Source organism: Thalassophryne amazonica, chromosome 14 (assembly GCF_902500255.1).
Source record: "Thalassophryne amazonica chromosome 14, fThaAma1.1, whole genome shotgun sequence".
Taxonomy (NCBI): Eukaryota; Metazoa; Chordata; class Actinopteri; order Batrachoidiformes; family Batrachoididae; genus Thalassophryne; species Thalassophryne amazonica.
Window position 1 is genome coordinate 67,281,965 of NC_047116.1, and position 20,305 is coordinate 67,302,269.

The 20,305-nt window shown below is 44.1% G+C and overlaps 1 protein-coding gene across 1 annotated transcript in view; it reads left to right on the top strand.

The window, feature by feature from the left end:
• LOC117524680 overlaps positions 1 to 19,730 on the top strand; it is a 40,998-nt gene extending 21,268 nt beyond the window's left edge. The window contains exons 4-5 of the mRNA XM_034186497.1: positions 1,768 to 1,928; positions 19,440 to 19,730. Of these exons, the coding sequence (XP_034042388.1) occupies positions 1,768 to 1,928; positions 19,440 to 19,511 (233 nt within the window). The 3' untranslated portion in view covers positions 19,512 to 19,730. The remainder of the gene's footprint in view (positions 1 to 1,767; positions 1,929 to 19,439) is intronic.
• The last annotated feature ends 575 nt before the right edge of the window (positions 19,731 to 20,305 follow it).

Here is a 20,305-nt window from a genome sequence, read left to right on the forward strand (position 1 = left end):
GAATGTTCTTCATAAATCAGTGTCAATGAATAATTACACAGGGGTCAAAATTTAAAAATGCTCCTGTCATATTGAAAACTATACCACATGATGTGTCTCATCACAAAGATTCCAAAAAGGTATAGTTTGGACTATCTATGACTGAATCTTATGGAGTTATGGGGTAAAAACAGCAAGAATGGTGACAAAGGTCAATTTGAGTTTGTACAGGAGTCAAAAGTTAAACTTGTTCCAATTTTGGTAAAAGGTGGTGCAAATTATTGGTTGCGCTAATAGGATTAATAAATTGAATCGTTTTGACTGTGTTAAATGCTTGGTCTGCGAGGTAAAGGTCAAACAATGTCGATGTCCATTGAATTCTATGTTGTGACATATGTTACGCTGTAATGTGACAGCTGGGTGTGACCCATGGTGTAAACTATTCCTTTTTAAAACCCTATTAACTCAACCAATTATTTGCATTACATTTTACAAAGAGGCCTTCACCCAGACTTTACGTCTGTTTCACTTATCCAGGGATTCATTTTCAACTTTTACCACCTCTGGTTTCTACTATGCAAAGTATAGTGGCACACACACCTTGGCATATCCATTACACAAAGCAAAATGTAAAATAATAAACAAATCATTAAAGATAATAAAAATAAGAAAGGCAAGTTAGCTTCCACTAACACTCATTCGAAACCGTGGAACATGACAAATTTAAGAGTTCCCATTGAGGTGCATTGTGGGAGCTGCAGTGATTTCAGCAACATAATGTCACACGACAGCCAAAATGGCCAAAAAATGGATTTCCAAGTTTATTCCACCTTTTTATATGGAGCGCTTAACAGCTCATTTCAGATACAAAAGACCGGACCCCCACCTTTCTGAATTTACAAGTCTTGTGAGCAGTGCTGCCATCTACTTGTGGCTGACTATATTGTATCCTATCTGGCTTCAAAAGGCTAACCTTGTAGTTTAATGCTGAAAATAAATAAAACTGAAACTTAATAAAATTGCACACTCTTGCATTGTTTTAACATTTTTAATCACTTTTAACTAATTAAGCTGGTACCATCCTGATTGTAATTTAACAGCATCGACTGTCTCTCTCACTTTAGAAAAGAGGATTATAAATTTTTTACCTTTTCCAAATTAATTCCCTACTTGTGTATTTTGTGTTAATCTGCTAATTTTATTTAAGTAAAGTAAAAAGGTCTCGGCCTTCTGTGAAGACTCACGGTTTTTAAAGAAAGATACAAAATCAACTGACAGTTATAATTTTGATAAGAGTATTAGTGATTTCAATAATGATTAGGAAATTTCCTGCAAAAATGAAAGCAGCTACAGGTGATATCACTGTTCAAATCTGGTGACAAACATATCTACTCAAACTATGAGCAGATCTCACTGTTACCACAAAAAAAAAAAAAAAAAATCTTTTTTGGAAAAGGTATTTGCTAAAAAGGTTAAATGATTTCATGGCTAAACACCAAATACTTTGTGAACAGTAATAGGGAATTGCAAAAATTTGAACCATCTGATTAACTTGTGTTATTATTTTTGGATTGTGCCTATTACTTATTTGGTTGTGCTGACGAAGTTTAGGTTCATTCATTATATTCAAATGTTTGTGCTTTCCTCTTGTATATTTCTTAAGCCTGATGAATATAAATTGGTGGATCAAATAGTGGCGGGATTGCGAGAGTTCGGGATCAATACAGAGCTGCGGAGACAGCCAAGCATAAATCGAGCTTTAATGAACCTTAATTCTGTTTTTATTAGGGCCAAAGGAGGCACAGCAGGTTCTGGTCCTTCACTCTGTACCACCTCCTCGGGCTCCACCTGCTCCTCAGGAGTCACAGCTCAGGTGGTGTCTGATTGGTTTGCTGACTCTGATGCTGCTGTACAGCTGTGTCATCACTGCCTTCTACATCATGCTATGGGTGACTGTCTAATTACTTTTTCATTTAGTACTTTTGTTTGTTTGATATTCAGTTTTTTTGATATGCACCTTACACTAGTGACTTCAACAAATGTAATTAAACCACTGGAGCTTTAGGTTAACTTTGTACAGAGGTGACAACAAGTCACCATTTTGTAAGTCCCAAGTCCAAGTTAAATTCTGGGGTTTGAAGTCTCAAACTGGGGAGATATACGAGGTCTATTAGACAATAAACCGACACTTTTATTTTTTTTTAACTATATGGATTTGATTGACGTACGATTACACCAATCATACTTGAACCCTCGTGCGCATGCGTGAGTTTTTTCACGCGTGTTGGTGATGTCATTTCCCTGTGGGCAGGCCTTGAGTGAGATGTGGTCCCGCCCTCTCGGCTGAATTCCTTTGTTTCACACGCTGCTCAAGACGGCACGCGTTGCTTTATCAAAATTTTTCTGGACTTGTGAGAAATATCCGAGTGGACACTATTCGAGAAATTAAGCTGGTTTTCGGTGAAAGGTTTAACGGCTGATGAGAGATTATGGGGTGTTTCTGTTGCTGTAAGGACTTCCCACAGAGCGGGACGTCGTGCAGAGCTTCCAGGCGCCGTCGTCGGCCTGTTTCGACCTGAAAACATCCTAATTTAAGGCTTAATTCACCCAGGACGTCGTGAGAGAACAGAGAAGATTCAGAAGAGGCTGGCATGAGGACTTTATGCGGACATTCCACTGTTTAAGGACATTTTTTAATGAAAGACGTGCACGCAAATTCGCAGAGTCGTTTCTGTGACGACTCGGCAAATCTGTGTGCGCCGCGACAGGAAAAACACCTCCGTGTTGAAAACCATTTGTAAAATTCAGGCGGCTTTTGATGGCTTTCAACAAGTGAGTAACTGAAAAATTGTTTAACAGCTTGGGCATGTTCCAACTTGCCCGTTAAGGTTTCCAACGGAGGTGTTTTTCCTGTCGCGACCCCCCGCGGTCGGGTCCGGCCTGACATGCAACTCTGCCCGCATGTTCTTTCATTACAAAATGTCCGTTAACAATGGAATGTCCGAATAAACTCCTCATGTCGACTTCTTCTGAAAGTTCTCTGTTCTCTGACGACTTCCTGGATCAACAGAGCCTGAAATGTGGAAGTTTTCAACTTGAAACGGTGAGACGCTGCCGCCTCGAAGCGCAGATCGCCGTCAGGCGCCGTGGGCCGTCCTTAAAGCGACACTACCAGACCAAAATCTCTCATCAGCCGTTAAAATTTTTACCGAAAACCAGCTGAATTTATCGAATGGTGTCCACTCAGTTGTGTCTTACAGTTTTGAAAAAATTTTGATCAAACAAAGCAGCAGTCTCTGAGCCATTCCTAAACAATGAAAAAAATCGACGAGAGGATGGGCCACTCCTCACTCAAAGACTGCCCACAGACGAATGACGTAACCGACAGGCATGAAAAAACTCTCGCATGCCCACGAGGGTTCAAGCATGTCTCGTGATTCAAATCCATATGGTTTTTGAAAAAAATAATAAGGTCGGATACTTTTCTAATAGACCTCGTATACAGTGTAGGTGCTACAACAGATTGACATAAAATGTTGTTCTCAGCCAAACAAGGTCTAGCACATGATGTTAAAGTCCATCTGGGCTGGTGGTGGTTGGAGGTCTTGATCCTGACAGACTGGCTGTGTTATCACTTCTTCTTCTGCTACTTCTTTTAGTTGCTCACTACAGCAGATCATCAGCTTCCATCTCACCCTGTCCTGACCCCCTTATGTAAGGCTACTTTAATTTAAGCAATCATTAATTAATCAGTCTCAAATCATTAATCAGTCTCAAAGATGAAAGCCGTAACTTCTATGATATGACTGACCAACACTGTTTTCACCTGAACACAATAAACCACAGCAGGATTATTTACATATTATTTACAAATATACAAGGGAAATGAACAGTTTACTGGCATTTTGAGTTTATGAACAATGATTAAATAGTTTTATTATGGACATATTTGTTACTCATGAGACATTGAAAGAAAGCAGTGAAATAAAGTTTAAGTAATTAAGTAAGTGAATTTAGTGATGAATTTTGAAGCCAGTTATTATTATTAAATGAATATGTCTGAAGCCACTTTGCATCCATTGACAACAAAACCATTGCTGGAACCTTTTACCGGGTACTTAGCTGGTCCGTTGAAGATGTGGGACAAGCAGATTTCATCTGTTTCTGGTGGCCGGGTTCGGCTCCTTTGTGGTGGGACTTTGTGGCCTGAGCTTGCCTGGGTGTGGGGTTGAACCGCTGGGTTTCCCTGGTAATCCCAAGGCAGTGTGGGCTTCAGTTGGTTTGGTGGCAGGATGGCTGATACTTCTGCAGGCAGGTCCGTTGTAGCTTACTTGACCCAAGAGGTGAAGGAGTTTGTTGAAACTGGTTTCTGGTGGCTTTTAAAAATTTGTGGAACCAGATTAAAAGTCTTTGTGAATTTAGAAAAAGTTAATGTTTTGAGAGCGACGTGGTAATGTTACAAAAAAGGAGAAACACACTTTTCTGTAAATTTGCTCTGGGTTTGCAGCATGCCAGCATTTTTTTTGGGGGGGGGGGGGCTACATTCAGAGAAAAAAGGCAACTAGGAACACTTTGTGTGTAAGTCATAATTTTATTGGTTTGGAAAAGGTTTGGAAAAGATGTGGAAGTTTGAGTTTAACCCTCTGGGGCCGACACGCTTTACTAAATTATAAATAACTTTTTAATGATAAGAGATAGAAACATACTTTTTTTTTGTTGAAAAGTTAACTCTGTGGACTTTCTATCCACCGTCGGCCATCTTTGTACTCCTCATAGAAGCTGTGTGATGACGTTCAATGTGAGTGTCCAATCGGAATTGGTTCACCGTAACATGGTTTTCCAAAATCCAATCGTAGGGGAGATTTACCTCACGTGATAAACCAAAGATCATTTTCAGGAGAGATATCTTACTAGTTGGCCCATTTGAATAGGCCCCTCCCTCTCCAATGTGCCCTTCACCATTACGCACAGCGAAAGTGAAAGCAGATGGAGAGCCTTGCATGACAATCTCACGTGCTCAAACAAAGAGTGTGTAACTATCAGGATTGCTCCACTAGTTTGCATTTGAATGTTACTAGATTACTCTGTGGCTCTCTTCCTCTGTCATAAAGCACTGTTTACCATATCAATGAGGTGAAGGAGAGGGGCCGCTCCTCAGACTGGAGCATAAATGCATAGACCATTTTGTATATATTGTTCAAAATGTGCTGGCTTGAGTAGGATTTGGCCCGATTCTTTTTAATGACTTCCGGGATTCAGCCGTCTAAAGTTCATCAGTGCGTAGTGGTAGAGCCCAATTTGTCGTTGAATTCACTTACGTTGTGATATTCATATCTCTGGGTCTTCAGCCTTTGAGATAAAGAGACACATGGAAAGAGCTTATGGAATCATGAGATTGCTGGACAGAGATGTTTGGTGATGTTGATATCTTTGCAGGAAAACAAAGGTCCAAGTCTTTAAGGTTCCGGGGCTTCCCTTCTTACTGTATGGTTGTGAGAATTGGAAGCAAACCAGTGACTTAGGGTGATCACTGGATAACTCTGGAACATTGTCTCTTTGGAGGATCCCTGAGCCCTGCTGGAATGAGTTTGCATCAGATGAACAGTTACAGTAGTGTTCAGAAATAATAGTAGTGCGATGTGACTAAAAAGATTAATCCAGGTTTTGAGTATATTTCTTATTGTTAATGGGAAACAAGGTACCAGTAGATTCAGTAGATTCTCACAAATCCAACAAGACCAAGCATTCATGATATGCACACTCTTAAGGCTATGAAATTGGGCTATTAGTAAAAAATAGTAGAAAAGGGGGTGTTCACAATAATAGTAGCATCTGCTGTTGACGCTACAAACTCAAAACTGTTATATTCAAACTGCTTTTTTAGCAATCCTGTGAATCAATAAACTAGTATTTACTTGTATAACCACAGTTTTTCATGATTTGCTCAAATCTGCAAGGCATTAATTTTGTTGGTTTGGAACCAAGATTTTGCTCATTTACTAGTGTGCTTGGGATCATTGTCTTGTTGAAACACCCATTTCAAGGGCATGTCCTCTTCAGCATAAGGCAACATGACCTCTTCAAATATTCTGACATATCCAAACTGATCCATGATACCTGGTATGCGATATATAGGCCCAACACCATAGTAGGAGAAACATGCCCATATCGTGATGCTAGCACCACCATGCTTCACTGTCTTCACTGTGAACTGTGGCTTGAATTCAAAGTTTGGGGGTCGTCTCACAAACTGTCTGCGGCCCTTGGACCCAAAAAGAACAATTTTATTCTCATCAGTCCACAAAATATTCCTCCAATTCTCTTTAGGCCAGTTGATGTGTTCTTTGGCAAATTGTAACCTCTTCTGCACGTCTTTTATTTAACAGAGGGACTTTGCGGGGGATTCTTGCAAATAAATTAGCTTCACACAGGCGTCTTCTAACTGTCACAGCACTTACAGGTAACTCCAGACTGTCTTTGATCATCCTGGAGCTGATCAGTGGGTGAGCCTTTGCCATTCTGGTTATTCTTCTATCCATTTTGATGGTTGTTTTCTGTTTTCCTCCACGCGTCTCTGTTTTTATTGTCCATTTTAAAGCACTGGAGATCATTGTAGATGAACAGCCTATAATTTTTTGCACCTGCGTATAAGTTTTCCCCTCTCCAATCAACTTTTTAATCAAACTACGCTGTTCTTCTGAACAATGTCTTGAACGTCCCATTTTCCTCAGGCTTTCAAAGAGAAAAGCATGTTCAACGGGTTCTGGCTTCATCCTTAAAAAGGGGACACCTGATTCACACCTGTTTGTTCCAAAAAATTGACGAACTCACTGACTGAATGCCACACTACTATTATTGTGAACACTTCCTTTTCTACTTTTTTTTTTACTAATAGCCCAATTTCATAGCCTTAAGAGTATGCATATCATGAATGCTTGGTCTTGTTGGATTTGTGAGAATCTACTGAATCTACTGGTACCTTGTTTCCCATTAACAATAAGAAATATACTCAAAACCTGGATTAATCTTTTTAGTCACATAGCACTACTATTATTCAATCAATCAATCAATCAATTTTATTTATATAGCGCCAAATCACAACAAACAGTTGCCCCAAGGCGCTTTATATTGTAAGGCAAGTCCATACAATGATTACGTAAAAACCCCAACGGTCAAAACGACCCCCTGTGAGCAGCACTTGGCGACAGTGGGAAGGAAAAACTCCCTTTTAACAGGAAGAAACCTCCAGCAGAACCAGGCTCAGGGAGGGGCAGTCTTCTGCTGGGACTGGTTGGGGCTGAGGGAGAGAACCAGGAAAAAGATATGCTGTGGAGGGGAGCAGAGATCAATCACTAATGATTAAATGCAGAGTGGTGCATACAGAGCAAAAAGAGAAAGAAACACTCAGTGCATCATGGGAACCCCCCAGCAGTCTAAGTCTATAGCAGCATAACTAAGGGATGGTTCAGGGTCACCTGATCCAGCCCTAACTATAAGCTTTAGCAAAAAGGAAAGTTTTAAACCTAATCTTAAAAGTAGAGAGGGTGTCTGTCTCCCTGATCTGAATTGGGAGCTGGTTCCACAGGAGAGGAGCCTGAAAGCTGAAGGCTCTGCCTCCCATTCTACTCTTACAAACCCTAGGAACTACAAGTAAGCCTGCAGTCTGACAGCGAAGCGCTCTATTGGGGTGATATGGTACTATGAGGTCCCTAAGATAAGATGGGACCTGATTATTCAAAACCTTATAAGTAAGAAGAAGAATTTTAAATTCTATTCTAGAATTAACAGGAAGCCAATGAAGAGAGGCCAATATGGGTGAGATATGCTCTCTCCTTCTAGTTCCCGTTAGTACACTAGCTGCAGCATTTTGAATTAACTGAAGGCTTTTCAGGGAACTTTTAGGACAACCTGATAATAATGAATTACAATAGTCCAGCCTAGAGGAAATAAATGCATGAATTAGTTTTTCAGCATCACTCTGAGACAAGACCTTTCTAATTTTAGAGATATTGCGTAAATGCGAAAAAGCAGTCCTACATATTTGTTTAATATGTGCTTTGAATGACATATCCTGATCAAAAATGACTCCAAGATTTCTCACAGTATTACTAGAGGTCAGGGTAATGCCATCCAGAGTAAGGATCTGGTTAGACACCATGTTTCTAAGATTTGTGGGGCCACGTACAATAACTTCAGTTTTATCTGAGTTTAAAAGCAGGAAATTAGAGGTCATCCATGTCTTTATGTCTGTAAGACAATCCTGCAGTTTAGCTAATTGGTGTGTGTCCTCTGGCTTCATGGATAGATAAAGCTGGGTATCATCTGCGTAACAATGAAAATTTAAGCAATGCCGTCTAATAATACTGCCTAAGGGAAGCATGTATAAAGTGAATAAAATTGGTCCTAGCACAGAACCTTGTGGAACTCCATAGTTAACCTTAGTCTGTGAAGAAGACTCCCCATTTACATGAACAAATTGTAATCTATTAGATAAATATGATTCAAACTACCGCAGCGCAGTGCCTTTAATACCTATTGCATGCTCTAATCTCTGTAATAAAATTTTATGGTCAACAGTATCAAAAGTAGCACTGAGGTCTAACAGAACAAGCATAGAGATGAGTCCACTGTCTGAGGCCATAAGAAGATCATTTGTAACCTTCACTAATGCTGTTTCTGTACTATGATGAATTCTAAAACCTGACTGAAACTCTTCAAATAGACCATTCCTCTGCAGATGATCAGTTAGCTGTTTTACAACTACCCTTTCAAGAATTTTTGAGAGAAAAGGAAGGTTGGAGATTGGCCTATAATTAGTTAAGATAGCTGGGTCAAGTGATGGCTTTTTAAGTAATGGTTTAATTACTGCCACCTTAAAAGCCTGTGGTACATAGCCAACTAATAAAGATAGATTGATCATATTTAAGATCAAAGCATTAAATAATGGTAGGGCTTCCTTGAGCAGCCTGGTAGGAATGGGGTCTAATAGACATGTTGATGGTTTGGATGAAGTAACTAATGAAAATAACTCAGACAGAACAATTGGAGAGAAAGAGTCTAACCAAATACCGGCATCACTGAAAGCAGCCAAAGATAACGATACGTCTTTGGGATGGTTATGAGTAATTATTATATTATTATTATTCTGAACACTACTGTACATAGACTTAGACTTACTAAAAGAGAAGATGAGTATGACTTGTACTGCTTTTTTGCAGCAGCTATGACTCGTCCACACCTCTTAAAGTGCGGTGACAACACCACACCTGCACTGAGCTTTACAAAGACATTTTTATGCTTTTTTTTCTCCGAGCCGCTCCGTATCTGCTGCTAAAAACAGCTGATCCTCTGCGATGTGTCAACAACTCACACTATTTTCCACTCAAATGCACCTAAACTCTCTTTCTGAGGACCACATGATGTGAAAATGCAATAAAACTTTTTTACCTAGAAATCTGGTCATGTTTCCTGCATAAATAAATGTTATCAATTCTTTGTGCTCAAATGCCAAAGCAGGGGCGAATCCAGAAGGAACGGGGGCGTGGGGCAGGGATGTGCCCCCACAACACCCCTAGATTAAAGATCCAGTTTTGAAGCCGTTTTTTTACTACAACTACTAATACTACTTAAAATAATAATAATTTCGACAAGTAAAATGTTTAGAGAGAATTTAAATGTTAGAAAAATGTTAGAAAGAATTTAATAGTTAGTTAGTTTAATAGTTACATTTATAAGTTTTACTGTTACAGTGCTGTCAGCAGTTAAATATGAGGTCAAGAAAGAGGTCTTTATTTTACTTTTTATAAAACAAGTATTTATTTTCATTGAAGTCAAGAAAGGGTGACTATAAAGTGAGTTTTGGCAAAACAAGTATCATTGTCATGTTGAGATGGCAGAGGGTTGTTGTCGGCAGCTGGGGAAAGTAACTAAAAAAGTAACTAGTAATCTAACTTAGTTACTTTTCCAATTGAGTAATCAGTAAAGTAACTAAGTTACTTTTTCAAGGAGTAATCAGTAATCAGTAATTGGATTACTTTTTCAAAGTAACTGTGGCAACACTGGTAAGCACACAGAGTATCAAAGGTGAAAAAAAAGAAAAACAGTTTGCAAATATAAATACAAACACAAATATACAATATAAATACCAGACATACTGATCAATACTGGTTTACTTGCTACTACTGTTCCTCTCATTCTCATTCCTGTTCTCTGTCTTCCTGTTACTCCTCCTCTCCCTGAGTGAGGAGTTGTACAGTCTGATGGCCTGAGGGACAAAGGCATTTTCTCTTCTCTGCCACCATCTGTTCAGCTTCATGCCAACCACAGAGCCAGTCCACCTGATCAGTTTGTTCAGCCTGGAGGTGTCCTTCTTGGATGTGCTGCCCACCAGCACACCACAGTGTAAACGAGAACGTTGGCTACTACAGACTGGTAGAACATCCACAAGATTTTCCTGCAGATGTTAAATGACCGCAACCTCCACAGAAAGTACAGCCTGCTCTGTCCCTTCCAGTACAGGTGGTTGGTGTGGGTTGTCCAGTCCAGTTTGCTGTCCAGCCACAGCCCCAGGTACTTGTAGGAATCCACAGCCTCTACCTCAGCTCCCTGTATCAGAACTGGTCAAGGATTTGGTCTGGACTTCCCAAAGTCAATGACCATCTCCTTTGTCTTCGAGGTGTTGAGCTGTAGATGGTTTGTGTGGCACCAGTCAGCAAAGTCCTTCACTAGGCTCCTGTTTTCCTCCTCTCTGTCATTCCTGATGCATCCAACAATAACTGTGCCATCTGTGAACTTCTGGATGTGACACATCTCAGAGTGTAGCAGAAGTCAGAGGTGTACAAGGTGAAGAGGAGAGGGGCCAGCTCCGTGCCCTGGGGTGCTCCAGTGCTGCTGATCACAGTGTCAGATGTGGTGTCCCTCAGCCTGACATGCTGCGGCCTGTTGGTGAGGTAGTTGGAGATCCAAGTGACCAGGCAGGGGTCCACTCGAATCCTGTTCAGTTTGTCCCGGAGCACAAGGGGTTGGATGGTGTTGAAGGCACTCGAGAAATCCTCACTGTGCTGTTTCCCTTATCCATATGATCCAGATCCTTCACACAAACATCTGCCTAATATGCAAACTGCAGACAGTCCTGGGCATGTTGCACCTGGAGTTTGAGGAAGTTGAGGAAAGCTGGTTCAGTGTCTTCATCAGGTGTAAAGTGAGTGCCACTGGTCAGCAGTCATTCAGCTCAGTGGACCAGTTCTTCTTAGGAACTGGAATGATGCATGAAGTCTTCCAGAGCATGGGCACTCTTACTAGCTGCAGGCTAAAGTTGAAGATACATTGTAGCAGTTCTCCCAGTTCAGTCACGCAGGTCTTCAGTAGACACACATTGTCTGGGCCTGCCGCTTTCCTGGGATGGTCCACAGTGATGTATGGAGGAGGTTGTGTTGAGGTGGATGAGGAGGAGGATGTGCTGCTGTTGTGATGTCTGGGAGGAGATGTGCTGAGGGAAGGAGGCGAGATGTCTGCAGTGAGGGAGAGGGTGGGGGAGCATGGACTGGTTGAACCGGTTGAAGAAGTTGTTAAGTTTGTTTGCCCTCTCAGTTGTCCCCCCTGTGTCTCTGGACTTTGTTTTATGGCCTATGATGGTTTTCACACCTTCCCAGACCTCCCTCATGTTATTTTGTTTCAGCTTGTGCTCCATCTTTCTCCTGTAGCTGTCCTTTGCTTCCCTCATGCAGAGTTTCATCTCCCGCTGTGCTGCCATCATTGCCTCCATGTCTCTGATCCTGAAGGTGTCCTTCTTCTTGTTGAGAACAGCTTTGACTTCCTGTGTTACCCATGGTTTGTTGTTAGGGTTACAGCGGACAGTCTTGGTTGGGCAGACCAGGTCTGCACAGAAATTAAGATAATCCGTCAGACAGTGTGTCAGCCCCTCTATGTCCTCACTGTGCAGGTTGATCAGCTCATCCCAGACTGTGGTGCTGTAGCAGTCTCTCAGGGCACTTTGCATTTCATGGGACCATCTCCTGATGGATCAAGTGGTTACTAGCTGCCTTTGTACCAGAGGGGTATATTGTGGCTGTAGGTAGACCATATTGTGATCAGACTTCCCTAGAGGGGGAGGGGTGTGACTCTGCGTGTATCCCTGTTGTTTCTTGTTGGACAGTGAAAAGCTGGTGAAATGCGTGATCCTGACCATTCATTGAGCCATAACAATGGCCATGGGCGTAATTTGGTGGGGGATAGGGGGACATGCCCCCCCACACCTTTTCAACCAGGGGGGACAGAATATGGTATGTCCCCCCCACCTTCTGACATATATGTGTGTACTTGAAACATGTTATGCCAGTCTTATGTGCAAACCATGTCAGTCTTATGTGCAAAACCTGTTGGGAAGGTGTCGTAACACGGACCCACAACAGGGGGCGCAAATGAACGGACAATGGATAAGACAAAGAGTAACAATTTAATGTTGTGAAACGCACAACTGGATACAGACAAAAATATAATGCCAATTAAACACAAGGTGACGTGCGGGCAGGCTCGAAGATAGGAGACCTCTGGCGACCCACACAGCTTCCACCACCAACGGCCTGAAGAACACCGGAGCCGCCAAGTCCTGAGTCCCCAGGTGGTCACCGTCTTCTGTTGCAGACCCTGGTACTGCTGGCAGAAGATGAAAACAGTTAATGGTGAGTGTGTATCCACACACCCAGTAATTCTTCACCTACAGGTCTTCAAGGAGGGAAAACCTCCACCTCCAGATACAATGTCACCCATGCAGCTCCTGTTGGTCTCCTTCCTGGATGGAGTGAGAGACGAAGACCGTCGTCCTCTCACTGTCCGCCAATCCAGCCTTCAATAGACCCCGCAGGAACACGGCTGCACACAGACCTCTGTTTTCAGACCACGAATAATCACAGCAGAGAAAATTACCTTAGACGGTAGCTGATTTCTCGGCGAGGAGGTGGAGTAATAATCCAGCTTTTGTAGGGAAGGTGGTGATTGGTGACAGCTGGTGTAAATGAGTGACAGCTGTCACTCTCTGTTGTCTCGGCGCCCTCTCATGCTTGAAGCCCGCACTCCAAGCAGGGCGCCGACTGGTGGTGGTGGGCCAGCAGTACCTCCTCTTCAACGGCCCACACAACAGGACCCCCCCCCCCTCAACGGGCGCCTCCTGGCGCCCAACCAGGCTTGTCCGGGTGTCGGCGGTAGAAATCGGCCAGGAGGGCCGGGTCCAGGATGAAGCTCCTCTTCACCCAGGAGCGTTCTTCGGGTCCGTACCCCTCCCAGTCCACCAGATATTGAAAACCCCGGCCCTTCCGACGGACGTCCAGGAGCCGACGAACAGTCCATGCCGGCTCCCTGTCGATGATACGGGCAGGAGGTGGTACGGGTCCAGGGGTGCAGAGTGGTGAGGCATGGTATGGCTTCAATCTGGAGACGTGAAACACTGAGTGAATCCGCAGTGAAGCTGGGAGTTTCAGCTTCACTGCGGCCGGGCTGAGGATCTTGACTATAGAAAAAGGTCCGATGAACTGGTCTTTGAGTTTCTGTGATTCAACCTGCAGTGGGATGTCCTTAGTTGACAACCACACCTCCTGCCCAGGCTGGTATGTAGGTGCCGGGGAACGCCGGCGATCTGCATGGGCCTTAGCCCTCGTCCGGGCCTGCAACAGGGCAGAACGGGCGGTCCGCCACACCCGGTTGCACCTCTGCAGGTGGGCCTGGACCGAGGGGACCCCGACCTCTCCCTCCACAAGTAGGAACAATGGGGGCTGATACCCCAAACACGCCTCAAAAGGGGAGAGGCCGGTAGCAGATGAGACTTGGCTATTGTGGGCGTACTCGATCCAGGCCAGATGGTCACTCCAAGCTGCCGGATGCGCGGAGGTTACGCAGCGGAGGGCCTGCTCCAACTCCTGGTTCGCCCGCTCTGCCTGGCCGTTCGTCTGTGGGTGATACCTGGACGAGAGACTCACGGTGGCCCCCAGTTCCTTACAAAAACTCCTCCAGACCTGCGAGGAGAACTGGGGACCACGATCCGAAACAATGTCCGATGGTATCCCATGCAGATGCACGACGTGGTGGACCAGGAGGTCTGCTGTCTCCTGGGCCGTCGGGAGCTTTGGGAGGGCCACGAAGTGGGCCGCCTTGGAGAACCGGTCCACTATCATGAGGATGACGGTGTTGCCCTGGGATGGCGGGAGGCCCGTGACGAAGTCCAGGCCGATGTGAGACCAGGGGCGATGAGGCACAGGCAGGGGCTGGAGGAGGCCCCTGATCTTATGGTGATCCGCCTTGCCCCTAGCACAGGTGGTACAGGCCTGGACATAGTCCCGGACGTCGGCTTCCAGTGACGCCCACCAGAAGCGCTGCTGGACCACTGCCACGGTCCTACGCACCCCGGGATGACAGGAGAGCTTGGATCCGTGGCAGAAGTCCAAGACGGCAGCCCTGGCTTCTGGTGGGACGTAGAGTCTGTTCTTAGGACCGTTCCCCGGGTCCGGGTTCCTTGCCAGGGCCTCCCGGACGGTCTTCTCCACGTCCCAGGTGAGGGTGGCCACGACAGTGGACTCGGGAACGATGGTCTCGATGGGGTCTGACAACTTGGCCTTGGCTTCCTCTTCGTGCACCCGGGACAGTGCGTCGGATCGTTGGTTCCTAGTCCCGGGACGGTAGGTGATCCAGAAGTCAAAGCGTCCGAAGAACAGGGACCAGCGGGCTTGCCTGGGGTTCAGCCGCTTGGCGGTCCGGATGTACTCCAGGTTCCGATGGTCCATGAAAACTGTGAAAGGCACCGTAGCTCCCTCCAACAGGTGTCTCCACTCTTCAAGAGCCTCGTTCACCGCGAGGAGTTCCCGATTGCCCACGTCATAGTTGCGTTCAGCGGGGGTCAACCTGCGGGAAAAGTAGACACATGGATGGAGAACCTTGTTGGACTCCCCGCTCTGGGACAGAACAGCTCCTATCCCTGAGTCAGAGGCGTCCACCTCCACTATGAACTGGCGAGTAGGATCAGGCTGCACCAGAACTGGTGCAGACGAAAACCGGCGTTTCAACTCCCTAAACGTGGCTTCGCACCGATCCGACCAGGTGAAAGGGACTTTAGTGGAGGTCAGGGCAGTCAGGGGGCTAACAACCTGACTGTAACCTTTAATGAACCTCCGGTAGAAATTTGCAAAGCCAAGGAACTGTTGCAGCTTCCTACGGCTTGTTGGTTGGGGCCAATCTCTCACCGCCGCAACCTTGGCCGGATCCGGGGCGACGGAGTTGGAGGAGATGATAAACCCCAGGAAGGACAAAGACGTGCGGTGGAACTCACACTTCTCGCCCTTCACAAACAACCAGTTTTCTAGTAACCGCTGCAGGACCTGACGCACATGCTGGACATGAGTCTCAGGGTCCGGAGAAAAGATGAGTATATTATCCAGATATACGAAGACAAACTGGTGCAGGAAGTCCCGCAAGACGTCATTAACCAATGCTTGGAACGTTGCGGGGGCATTAGTGAGGCCGAACGGCATGACCAGGTACTCAAAATGACCTAACGGGGTGTTAAATGTCGTCTTCCATTCGTCTCCCTTCCGGATCCGAACCAGGTGGTACGCATTCCTAAGATCTAGTTTGGTGAACATTTTGGCTCCATGCAGGGGCGTGAACACCGAATCCAACAGGAGCAACGGGTATCGATTGCGAACTGTGATCTTGTTCAGCCCTCTGTAGTCAATGCATGGACGGAGTCCGCCGTCTTTTTTACCCACAAAAAAGAAACCCGCACCCATCGGGGAGGTGGAGTTCCGAATCAACCCGGCGGCTAAGGAGTCCCAGATGTAGGTCTCCATCGATTTGCGTTCTGGACGTGAGAGGTTGTACAATCTACTCGACGGGTACTCAGCGCCCGGGATCAAATCGATGGCACAATCGTACGGTCGGTGCGGGGGAAGAGTGAGTGCCAGATCTTTGCTGAAGACGTCAGCAAGATCGTGGTACACCTCGGGCACCGCCGTCAGATTGGGGGGGACTTTGACCTCCTCTTTAGCTGTGATTCCGGGTGGAACTGAGGATCCAAGACACTCCCGGTGGCAGGTTTCGCTCCACTGCGTCACCACCCCAGACGGCCAATCAATCCGGGGATTGTGCTTCACCATCCATGGAAATCCCAGAATCACTCGGGAGGTAGAAGGTGTCACAAAAAACACGATCTCCTCCCTGTGATTCCCAGACACAACCAAGGTCACGGGCTGTGTCTGATGTGTAATTAACGGGAGTAGAGTGCCATCTAGTGCTCGCACCTTCAATGGTGAAGGCAGAGCCACCAGAGGAAGCCCTACTTCCCTGGCCCATCTGCTATCCAGCAGATTCCCTTCTGACCACGTGTCTACCAGTGCTGGGGCGTGAAGGGTTAAATCCCCACTCAGGATTGTTACTGGGATTCGTGCTGATTCCTGTTGGGAAGGTGTCGTAACACGGACCCACAACAGGGGGCGCAAATGAACGGACAATGGATAAGACAAAGAGTAACAATTTAATGTTGTGAAACGCACAACTGGATACAGACAAAAATATAATGCCAATTAAACACAAGGTGACGTGCTGGCGATCGAAGAGCCGGGACCCACACAGCTTCCACCACCAACGGCCTGAAGAACACCGGAGCCGCCAAGTCCTGAGTCCCCAGGTGGTCACCGTCTTCTGTTGCAGACCCTGGTACTGCTGGCAGAAGATGAAAACAGTTAATGGTGAGTGTGTATCCACACACCCAGTAATTCTTCACCTACAGGTCTTCAAGGAGGGAAAACCTCCACCTTCAGATACAATGTCACCCGTGCAGCTCCTGTTGGTCTCCTTCCTGGATGGAGTGAGAGACGAAGATCGTCGTCCTCTCACTGTCCGCCAATCCAGCCTTCAATAGACCCCGTAGGAACACGGCTGCACACAGACCTCTGTTTTCAGACAACGAATAATCACAGCAGAGAAAATTACCTTAGACGGTAGCTGATTTCTCGGTGAGGAGGTGGAGTAATAATCCAGCTTTTGTAGGGAAGGTGGTGATTGGTGACAGCTGGTGTAAATGAGTGACAGCTGTCACTCTCTGTTGTCTCGGCGCCCTCTCATGCTTGAAGCCCGCACTCCAAGCAGGGCGCCGACTGGTGGTGGTGGGCCAGCAGTACCTCCTCTTCAGCGGCCCACACAACAAAACCATGTCAGAATAGTATCTTTGTTTCTGCAAGTTTGTATTTTTAGCAGCATTGACTTGTTTACAACATCTGTTTCTTGTTTGTCACATTCTGAATTTTCTGGGACTGCATTTGCCCAGATTTGAAACCAAAAATAGTTGCCTCTAGGGACTAGTGTCTACACATAAGTATCAATGGACCATATGCTAATTTACTAAATTCTGAAAGTTAGAAAAGGAAATCAGAAACGCTATCTGGGACCTCAGAAAGCCCACCTGCAATTATTGCTTGATCTCCAAAATCAGTCTATGCAAGCGAAATTATGTTCAGTATGAGTGTTGTCATTAGTGCCACTTTGAAAATTAAATTCATGATAAGTAATTTATCCCAAACTTATGATCTGTTGTTTTTTCAAACTTCCGTAAAAACTAGAAGCACTCGGAGAGTGCAAACCTCCGCCAAGGCCATGGGGTCACTGACGCCATAACATCTACACACCGTGGAATCATTGAACCTAAAAAGGTATAACAATGATGTAGTAAAAAAAAGTTTCATCTGCTGTGACTGGATAGCATGTATCCTTAGCGCTTGGCATCACAGTTTATTGCAACTTGCACCTTTCCCAGAAGCTACTGTCATCTGAGCACTGATATTGATATTGCATTTGCTTATAGACAAAAACAAATAAGAGACAAAATTCAATTTATTATTCAACTAAACTGCAAATATATGAATTGTTTTACATTTATGAAACACTTCTCTAAATAAATAACAGTAAATTCTGAAATAGAACTATTTTTTAAGTGTTGCATGTGCTACACAAGGCCATAGGGTCACTGACCCTAAAGAGATTCCCTCCTTGGCACAGTGATCTATTCAACAATTCAGTGTTACAACCAAAACTATGATACATACACTTTTCTTTCCTTTATATTTGACATCCTTGACCATGAAAACATACCACTAGAACTTGGAATCACTTTTATGTCTTTATTAGTTCAAACGTTATTGTATAAAAACAATTTTTCGGTAATGGCGGTTTTCTTCTGGATCTAGCTCCATAACATTTGAAGCTACATCAAATCTGATGAATCAGTAATCAGTACAGATTCAGCTACAATTTGGTGTTAGTTGTGCATCTCTAGCTTAATTTGTCACCTCACACTGACACATTTTCTATTTTCCCTATATTTTTGTATATTCTGGATCACCAGATCCGGAATCCGGATCCGATCATCACCAAACTTTGTTGTTTGATAGAACATTTGACTATGTTACACCCTTATGTTTTTCAAGCCTTTCTGCCTTGTTTTTGTGGAGTTAGAAACTAGAATGTCAAAATTCCCCCTATCCCGCAATGGTGAAGAATCCTTTAAAAAATTCCTGGATCCGGATCGTGATCACCACTAAAATTTAATCACTTGTTCCTCTTGTCATTTCCAACCACTCCACAAAATTTGTTCAAAACTTTTTGAGTTATCCTGCTGACAAACAGACAGACAAACAAACAAACAAACAAACTCGACCGAAAACATATCCTCCTTGGTGGAGATAACAAATCTTGAGAAAAAAAAATACAGTATGCGATAGTTAATAATTATTAAGAGCCTGTTCTTTCATATTTATGAATACATTTTACCACATTGCAGTTGTTTTTTTTTAATGAAAATTCAACTTATCATTCTTTTTGAGTTCTACACATGTGGTGATACCTTATTTACACCCGGATGTTAATAAAATCAATGCTGGCTATTCTCAGAATAAAGTACTTATATCCACAGTTTCAAATTGCATAAGTCAAATGGTGTCCACTTTATGGTCTTCTCAAAACATTAAAATTACTGTTCTGGATGCACAGAATGCATCTGAGCTTATCTAGAAACCGTTGGCTTCTGGGGCCGCTTTAGACCCCCGGCCTATGGGCTTCGGCCCTGCGGGCTTCGCACTTTGCCCCCCCCCCCCCAATTTCTAGTTCTAAATTGCACCCTTGACAATGGCTGCATTGTTCCACAGCAGAAACTTAACCAGATGAGATGAGGTGGTGTTCTTCACCACCCATCTGTAATAATGTTTTTTGTTTGACATCTATTGTCCCTTTGAGACCACCAGATCTCAGAAGAGTCTAATTCCCACGGCAACAATAATTGCTTTGAAGTAATGACTATGTCACATACAAATCCTTTACAGATCACACAGAATTCTCACAATTTCTGCAGTAGAAATAGCCTCTCGTTTCCACTTGGTTAGTAAAAGAAGAAAGGTTTGTCACTTTTGCTTTTTTTGCTGTTTCAGAACAGTAGACGAGAACCTGACATCAATGCCACCTATGTGGAAATGAGGAAAGTCCTTCAGCGAGGACACTGATTGAACAGATGAAGCACATCCAATAAAGGTTTATGGGACAGCACTATTACATTATGTTTTTTCCCAGCAATTTCTTTGTTTGCCTTTTTGGGGGAGGAGGGGAGTCCCCCTTCTGGGACAAAGCATACTTCTACTAACATCCAGCAGGCGTGAAAGTATATCTGTTCTGTCTTTCACCTTAGTTGCAGCTACAACAGACTCTCATCTATTCACCCTTCTTCCACTCAACTTTTTCTACTCTGTAAAATATGGTTATTGCAATATTGTTACATTACATAAACATTCTTTCATTTCACCTGATATTTTCTTGTGTATTTCTGAAATAAACATTTTGATATATTTGCAGTATCACAATTTAATTTATTTCATTCATATATCGCCAAATCACAACAAAGCTGCCTCAAGGTGCTTCACACAAGTAAAGTCTAACCCAGGGGTCACCAACCCTGTTCCTGGAGGGCCCCTGCTTTTTTTCTAACTCTCTCTGTAAAACTCCCAGGCAATTAACTCTATCAGATGTGTTCAGCCAATCAAGAGCTGGAAAACACCTGTCATACTTGGCCCTGGCTCGGGGTCCTCATTTTGGCACTATGTCCTTTATGGTTTTATAGTTTTGTTTTCATTTGTGTGTTCTTTCTCTTGTAAATCTCAGTTTGGTTCTGTTTAATGCTTTGCTTTGCTTTCTAGGTAGTCACTGGTTCCATTCTTTATCTTATCATTTTGTTTCACATTTATTTATTCTATAGTTGGTTTTTGTATTTGTTCTGTCATGGTCCTTTAGGTTTCTTTAGTTT